The sequence below is a fragment of the Trematomus bernacchii genome, unplaced genomic scaffold, assembly GCF_902827165.1.
Source record: "Trematomus bernacchii unplaced genomic scaffold, fTreBer1.1, whole genome shotgun sequence".
NCBI classification, from domain to species: domain Eukaryota; kingdom Metazoa; phylum Chordata; class Actinopteri; order Perciformes; family Nototheniidae; genus Trematomus; species Trematomus bernacchii.
The window spans coordinates 19,568,120-19,577,230 of NW_022988043.1; the positions used below are offsets into that span (position 1 = coordinate 19,568,120).

Genomic DNA, 9,111 nt, shown 5'->3' on the forward strand with positions numbered 1-9,111 from the left:
ACATCCGGCACTAACATTTTTTTTACATAATTTTACAGGATATTGCTATATTATTTCTCATGTTTTACTTCTACACATTAATATCTGATTTGTAAAACATCACAGACAGAAAGGTATATCCGTCATTTAATGGTAAGCTATTGAAATTGTGATTCCATAGATGTGTCTCCCATCACCCAAATCCCCTGACTATTCTCTCAACTCAGTATTTACATTCTTATATTCAAAGAAAATCAGTAATATCTTTAAAAACTACAAGTCCTTTTCTATCAGCTGTGCACCGTTATGGTGTAAATAGAACCTATCTACCAATTGGATCAATATAAAAGTCAGCCGAATTACTATTGATACTGCAAGGAGACGTATTTGTGAAAATAAATGTAAGATATTGTGTAATTGTTAATATATTTATGATCCACGTCACGTATTCAGTTTCGGCGGCAGTTCTTCAAGTTTGTTCCAGAAGTCTTCTCATCAGGGCTCTATAAATAAAGAAACTACGGCAGATGTGTAATATTTAATGCAGCCGAACCGTGTATTACAATGCCGTTATGTGATGACTTCCAAAGAGAAAGCAAGAACACTCGGAATAAAGTATTATTTGATTTTTAAATGTTTTCGGGATTTCACATCGCATAAACACCATCTCCCAACGTGCATTGCGGCTAAAACATCCAATCAGCGAGCTGAGGATCTTTCCTACATCAGTTTCCGGTATTGTTCCTGTAATGAGAGTTCACATTTATGCTACATTGAAGGGTGGAATTGACTACACATCTTCAGAAACATAATTTGCTTCAGATATACTGTAACTCATAGCAATATTGTAACCATTAAGAAAGCCAACTGCATTACAAACCCAGTTAACAAACACTAGGTAAAGTATTTTTCCTTCAGTAATGAAGATGTAATTCCAATGTAGACACACCTGGGGTCGCTGTTCAGTCTGTTACGCTGAGCCATGCATTGTCTGGAACGTATAAGGGACGAAGAAGAAGACAAAGTGAAGTGACGTACTTCCGGTTCCACATGAAAACATTCCCAGTGCAAAAACAAATCGCTAAATAAAAAGATAAAACACTGGCATGTAATTTACGTTAGAATAAATAGAATGGTTTTGAATAATAGATGAGAGTAAAATCTACGTCACTTTACAGCCCCACCCACTTTTGGGGAAACCAACGCTGTCATTTGAACGGCGATCAAGCCTGAAGCCACAGAGCTCTTCTGTTACTGTCCTTTCTTACAGAAACACGTAACTCTGGATTTGTTTTAATGTTTGAGGTGCAATAAACGACACAAGCAGCTTTTTGGCATGTTAAAACTATTATTTTCTGCCTCGCTCATGAGAGTAACAGCTGGCGAAATTACAGCCTCGCCTACTGATTTTATTTAACCATATATCGAGCCCGATCGTCGATTTCAAATGTGTGCTCTAAAATGATATTTAGAAATGACTATTATCATTATTATAAGCAAGACAATAAATGGCAAAGATATGTAGAAAATAAACGTATTTAAGATACGTTCATAACAAACGTAACGTGGGAGAAAATATGTTTCTAGAAGATATGTAGAAAATAAACGTATTTGAGATACGTTCATAACAAACGTAATGTGGGAGAAAATACGTTTCTAGCTAAACGTAATTGAGAATGCAGTTTAGTTCTGTGGGAACGTAATTTTTAGGAGACAGGGTTGGCACTCTAGTTAATGTTAAAATCTGAAGAAAGCCTCTTTACCAAGGTCTGAACAATGTTTAATATCTCTAAAAGTAAGAATCAGATTTAAAAGTTGTGTTAGACGAATAATGTCAGAAAGATGTGTAACATTTTAAAGTTGGAATGAGGTTTCTGAGTGAAAGTATGAATGAACAGTTAGCAGTTGAAGTCGCATGAAGATTGTTCAAATCTGAAGATTTTCTCCATTGACTTCAATGGTTAAAAAATGTGATGAAATATGGGATGTATCTCTGGAATTATGAAAATTATGAATAATCCAAATGATAGCCATCGATTCCCGACCGAGTTGAACGTTTTGATGTTTGAACGGAGTTTTCTGCGATGTTGAATGCAGGAGGAGAAGAGGTGCAAAATTCCGGCGGAATAATAATAATTTTGTCCGTAGAATAACATATAGTTGGAATGCTGTATCAGCATTCCAACTAAATGTTATTACTGCTTCTGTTCAAAACATGTTCTCCCCCCTTTATAACCTGCAGATACTTAGCCACATTAGTATTCATTCGGGGTCCTGTTTCTGTCCACTAACAAATGCCCAATATTCATCCTCTATTTATTTAGTTTTTGGTTTACAGCAAACTTTATAAATGGATGCCATCATATGAATGTAGAATCTGTAGTGTCACTTTGACCTTTTATAGGTTACAAGATACAAGGAATTGTATTGAGTTCTTAGCTGCTAAATAGTCTGAAATAAACAGTGGAAATATCATTTTACTAATTTTGAGTAATCTCTGATGACTATAATATTTGAAAACGCTTTAAAAACAGTGAGAGAAAACCAAAACATTAATGTTGCTGGACAAAGTTTGTGGTTCCTATAGTTTTTAACCACTCCTTTAATAAATGGATATCATGTTTTGCCTAAGCAGTGGGAATAGACAATAACTGGTAATAAATCAAAACAAATTAATGGTCAAAACATCCTGTCCAACAAGTTTATCCACACATGCCTCAAAATGTCCTCAGTTGCATCACTCTACAAAACCTACGCCTCTGGCACAAAAAAAGTTTTCCTTTTCCTCGAAAACTCCCACACTTAGAGATTGTATTCAGTATTTGGATGCATGCTCACACATGCAAAAACACCCACACAGACAAGCATCTGTGGTGCTTACTGAACGCATTTACAGTAATGAAACATCCCCAAACCGCACTGTCACCACTTCGAAATCAAATGTGGGATTATAACTGAAGAGACAAGATAAAGACATATTAAGATAAAGATTGGTTATCTTGGTTTACAGTTTACCATCCACTTCCTTACACTTCAATTCAACTGTATCCCTCTCTTTAGATGTGCTTATAGGACAGATAACAACAACTACATTTGTACTAGCAAGCCTCAGGCTAGTATTAGATATATATATTGAATAATCATTTTATTTTATTTTAACAATAATCCTTGCAGGGCATTTCAAGAAAAACTGAACTTAACCGACCTTCATGTTGCACGACATACAACGACATACAACAAAGAATACAAAGAACAAAACAGGACAGGTCACCTCATGACAACTTTTCGCATAGGGCCCCAATTTGGCCAATTCAGTATTTTTGTACTGTACTTCAAATGTGAAGGTATTTTTCCTGCTAACAGGACATGTTAAAGGGAAACACAGGAATGTTTGTAATTTGCTGGATTGCAAAAAAAGTCAAATTGAAAATATACAGTATTTGCTGATTTATGCTTGTGCTTATGAATGGATTGTCTAACTATAACGCATGTCTGGATTGCATGAAGCATGGAAGGTATTTCTCATGGAATACAAATGAACTGATATAGATCTGCCTCAGGGCAGCATCTGAAAAGACACGTTGGAAAATTCTAGCAAGAAACAAAAGAGAGAGGAGTGTAGAGGAAATTGGCCGTGCACGTGCAGTCTGGTGCCAACTTTCTCCCGTTTCCCGTCATCGACCAGCAATCACACTTTCACTTTCGCCACAGAGTTGTATAAATACACCTGTAGCTCTCCTCCTCACAGCAACACCTCTGCACTCCTGAAGAGACTCCCTGAAGAACCAACCTGAGCTCAGACCTGCGAAGAAACAGAGACATGGCCTCTCGAATTGCACTTCTCCTCTTGCTGGGTGTCATCTGCGTTGGGTTTGCATCAGGTAAGACACATTCTTTGCATTAGCACTCAAATAGATTCGTATTTCAGAATGCTTTGACAGTGACTGTAAGGAGCATGTTTTCTCACCTGCTGTACACTCCTGCAACTTAGGTTCAATCGATAAAGCCCCAGGTCTATGGACACTTTCCTTCATTTAATGCACATGTGCTCTCCTGATGAATTTGTTTCTCTGTGTTCTTCCAGCCCAGATTGCCCAAGACTGCTGCGTCAAGGTTGCTGAGAAGCGTTTGCCGCTCCAAATCCTACAAAGCTACACCATTCAGGATGCTGGACAAGGATGCTCCATCAGCGCTACTGTGTACGTACAATATTTGTATGCATTAGTGTTAAAATAAAGTAATTTTATTAGATGCCCTGTGATTTTACAGGAGCTGGATTCTCCTATTTTGTGTGTTTTTTTCAGCATTCTGTTTATTGTTCTCACCTCTGTGTCTCTTATCTGCTTTTTCAGGTTTGTTTCAAAAGTTGGAAAAACCCTCTGCGTCCCCCATCCCAACGATAAAGCCTGGGTGAAGAGTTACATTAGACAGCTGAATCAGAAACATCAAAGACGTCACTAATCAGGTACATTCTATATTCTCTCGCTGAACTTTAAACATAATGATTGCACCTCTGTGAAGGCATATTGCACCTTGTTTTACAAAGAGTTTGATTTTAAATTCTTTCTTTCTGCAGGTGTAGAGAGGAGTGGACTGTGGGAAAAGGCTGCTGACAAACGAAAAGGGCCGACTCTTAACTGAGGGCAGAAGACGGCAGAATCATTTCCATTTGGCTTCAGTCTCGTACTTTAGTAGATCAAACCGTTTGAGAAGATCTTATCTTTAATATCTTTGAGGAATCATCCCCTCATCATGCCAGTGAATCATCAGTAGCTAAATGTACAGTTCTTGATATTTGTCCTCTCATTTGTGGTGAATGCGGTCTAAATACATTTGTGAATGAATGGTTTTTATCTATTTTTTATTATCTATTGAGTGAAATGTACAATTGTTTGTTTTGTTTCAACCATAAGGCTGTAAGGTGCCTGAGGATAATGTCCCTAAATTATGTTTGTCAAGATGTGTTTATATTTTATAATAAGTTGGATTTAAAGTGTATTTTAGTATGACCATGTATAAAATGTAGATTTATGTTTCAAAAACGTTTTTCAATAAAGTTTATATATTGTAACTTTTAGTGGATTTGTTTCTCTAACACACATCCAATCCAATCCATTTTATTTCTATAGCACATTTAAAAACAACAGAGTTGAACAAAGTGCTGTACATCAACAACTGTATAAAAACATAGCATAAATACATAAAAAACAGACAGGACATGAAACAAATGTAAAACACGAGACAATGAAACCAGATCAGAAGCCACAGACTAAGAAACTCTCCTACATGACGTACAAATAATACAAAACACTAGTAAGATAAAAACCCACATTTAAAAGCACAAGTGTCACCTGGTCTGTAAATGCAAGGGAAAATAAGTGGGTTTTTAAACGAGATTTAAAAACAGGCAGAGTTGGAGCAAGTCTAACCTGGAGCGGCAATTCGTTCCATAACTTTGGAGCTGCAACAGCAAAGGCTCTGTCTCCTCGCTGCTTTAGCCTTGATTTTGGGACGACCAGAAGTAATCTGTCAGCCGACCTCAGTGACCGTGTGGGTGTGTATGGTTTTAAAAGATCTGCCAGGTACGGTGGGGCTAAACCGTTTAGGGCTTTGTATGCGAACAGTAACATTTAAAAATGTATTCTAAAACTGACTGGTAGCCAATGTAACCAGGGGGGGGGGGGGTTGGTTGTTAGTGAATTGTCAAATAACAGTGTTTCCCATACATCGACATACAAACCCCACAGATCCTCAACTCCGGTGTGTCTCACTAATTAAGGCGAGACACGAGACACGGCAGGCAAAAACATTGTTTTTCATGCAATTTTGATATGTTGTGCTATTTTGATTCCATAACATGTTTTCTTTCAGGCTTTTGGAAGGAAAATGTACAAAGAATTGAAATAAAAAAGGAAAGTGAAACTTATGCTCGTCACCCTCGTCACCCTCTCCACATTAATACAAATGATCCCAATACGTATGATTGTATGAACTATGAAAAGATCTTAAAATCAATACAGATGTATTTATTATAAACGTTAGTCCTTAAAGGTAGGGTAGGTACGTTTGAGAAACCGGCTCGAGATACACTTTTTGTTATATTCCATGGAATGCTCTTAACATCCCGATAGCAATGAATATCTTAAGTGCTTTGACAAAAAATCCATAAAAAAATGTCATCTGTGGAAGCCGTAATACTGTAAAAAGTACGACCAATCATTTTAGCCGGCCCGGCTAAAATAACTGGATGGCCTACCTGCCTGTCAGCCTTCCATCTGTGCACAAACTTATCTCGTGCCCTCATTGGTCATGTGCGCGTTCGTGTGTGTTGGAGGAGGGGCTCTATAAGGAAGTGGCAGATTTTTTCCGGCTGTGTATTTTCAAATTCTAGCGATCTCGAGCCGGTTTCTCAAACTTACCTACCCTACCTTTAACATCTATCACTGTGTATATCACCATTCAAACATCTTTTAAAAGTTGAACAACAGCTCAGTAAAGACTGTGAAATGTTGACTTTATTTGATCATTTCAGTAAAAACTAACGTTCATATTTCTCTTTTTGATTATAATACTGCTGAACGTTCAAAACAAAGCACTTTGACAACTTACCACATACGTTTTAAAATGCTTAATAAGCACCGTAACTTTCATGATATAATTTCTCGGTCATAATCGGTTGTTTCCGTGAACGGCCGACTGTTGTGTGACGGCAAATGCTGCGGCCGCAAGGCATTGTGGGGCAGCATTTTCTCCTCTCCTTTCGGCGAGGGAGGTCCAGTGGTTCCTAAGCTAAAGGAGGTTATAAAGGAAGTTTCAAACCTCCTTTCCTTTCATTTAGAGAATTCGAATGGCACTTATCATGGCTGCCACTGAGGGACTTCCGGGTCATTTCACTCCGTCAGGAAGGTTCCTAAGCTAAATGGACTATTCGACTTCAGCCTCCGTCTCTCCTGCACAATCTCATCGGATCCAATATGGTCATTTCCTTTGTATCTGCAACCAATCGTGAAAGTACAAAGGGGTCTTAAACCAAAAAACGAAATCTCATTGGCTGGTGTCAATTTCTGACAACGTGATTCGTTCAGATGCGTCACGTGGTGTGCTAAAACACTTCCTGGTTAGCTTTCCGCTGGACATTTAAATGCGGTGCCCCTACAAATATAATTAAATTATGTGGGAAACACTGGATAATAATAATAATAATAATAAAACAAATTAAAACAATTTTTTATTTTATTTTATTTTGAATCATCTTTTTTTTACCCCCACTTTGGGAACCCCTGCCATAGAGAGTATCCTGACCTTCTACAGGTGCACCATAGAGAGCATCCTGACCTTCTACAGGTGCACCATAGAGAGTATCCTGACCTTCTACAGGTGCACCATAGAGAGAATCCTGACCTTCTACAGGTGCACCATAGAGAGGATCCTGACCTTCTACAGGTGCACCATAGAGAGCATCCTGACCTTCTACAGGTGCACCATAGAGAGCATCCTGACCTTCTACAGGTGCACCATAGAGAGAATCCTGACCTTCTACAGGTGCACCATAGAGAGGATCCTGACCTTCTACAGGTGCACCATAGAGAGGATCCTGACCTTCTATAGGTGCACCATAGAGAGGATCCTGACCTTCTACAGGTGCACCATAGAGAGCATCCTGACCTTCTACAGGTGCACCATAGAGAGCATCCTGACCTTCTACAGGTGCACCATAGAGAATATCCTGACCTTCTATAGGTGCACCATAGAGAGCATCCTGACCTTCTACAGGTGCACCATAGAGAGTATCCTGACCTTCTATAGGTGCACCATAGAGAGCATCCTGACCTTCTACAGGTGCACCATAGAGAGGATCCTGACCTTCTACAGGTGCACCATAGAGAGCATCCTGACCTTCTACAGGTGCACCATAGAGAGCATCCTGACCTTCTACAGGTGCACCATAGAGAGGATCCTGACCTTCTACAGGTGCACCATAGAGAGCATCCTGACCTTCTACAGGTGCACCATAGAGAGCATCCTGACCTCCTACAGGTGCACCATAGAGAGTATCCTGACCTTCTACAGGTGCACCATAAAGAGCATCCTGACCTTCTACAGGTGCACCATAGAGAGCATCCTCACCTTCTACAGGTGCACCATAGAGAGCACCCTGACCTTCTACAGGTGCACCATAGAGAGCATCCTGACCTTCTACAGGTGCACCATAGAGAAGATCCTGACCGGCTGCATCACGGCCTGGTACGGCAGCTGCACCGACCTCAACGGTAAGTCTTTACAGAGGCAAGGCAAGGCAATTTTATTTATATAGCACTTTTCAGCACGTGGCGATTCAAAGTGCTTTACACATTAAAAGCAAAAGACATTTAAGAACAAATACAGCATAAATACATTATTAAAAAGGCATTTAAAAACAGGCATAAAAAGCAAAGATAATGAAAATAAAATAAATAAATAAACACAGCTGGTACAGAATACATGACTAAAAAGGCATACTGTAGTGTGAGTACGGGCAGCTCAATTAAAAGCAGCGGCAAATAGGTGCGTTTTTAGTCGGGATTTAAAAATAGGAAGTGTTTCGACCGTGCACGATTTGGGCAGTTTGTTCCAAATTGTTGGGGCATAATAACTAAAAGCTGCTTTTCCATGTTTAGTGGTTATTCTCGGAACAGAGAGCAGACCCGACCCAGAAGACCTGAGACTCCTGGATGCTTCATAGTGATGGAGTAGGTCGTCTATATACCTCGGTCCTAAGCCATTTAGTGATTTAAAAACTAGCAGTAGTATTTTAAAATCAATTCTTTGGTAGACTGGGAGCCAGTGTAATGATCTCAGAACCGGAGGTTCAAGGTTCAAGGTTCAAGGTTCTTTATTGTCAATCTGACATAGCTACAGAGTAATTATGCAGTTGAAAATCTTATGTCACAGGCTTCTCCAACAATGCAACATAATAACATAACATAATAACAATAAGAGCATGAGCAATACAAAAATAATAATAGTTATAAAAATGAAATAAAGTTATGATGTGGAATAGTGCAGTACGAGTCTATATACAAGTTATTGGAATGATATATATATATTAGGTATTAGATACATACTACTGAGTAGCAGATGAATGTTTGATGT

The 9,111-nt window shown here is 38.8% G+C and overlaps 1 protein-coding gene across 1 annotated transcript; it reads left to right on the forward strand.

Annotated features, from left to right (window-relative positions):
- Window positions 1-3,710: 3,710 nt before the first annotated feature.
- Window positions 3,711-4,975, forward strand: LOC117472417 (C-C motif chemokine 21-like). The gene is made up of 4 exons (XM_034117583.1): window positions 3,711-3,860; window positions 4,064-4,178; window positions 4,332-4,444; window positions 4,556-4,975. Exons 1-3 carry the CDS (start codon window positions 3,800-3,802, stop codon window positions 4,438-4,440), a joined length of 285 nt encoding a protein of 94 aa, XP_033973474.1. The 5' UTR covers window positions 3,711-3,799; the 3' UTR covers window positions 4,441-4,444; window positions 4,556-4,975.
- Window positions 4,976-9,111: the final 4,136 nt, after the last annotated feature.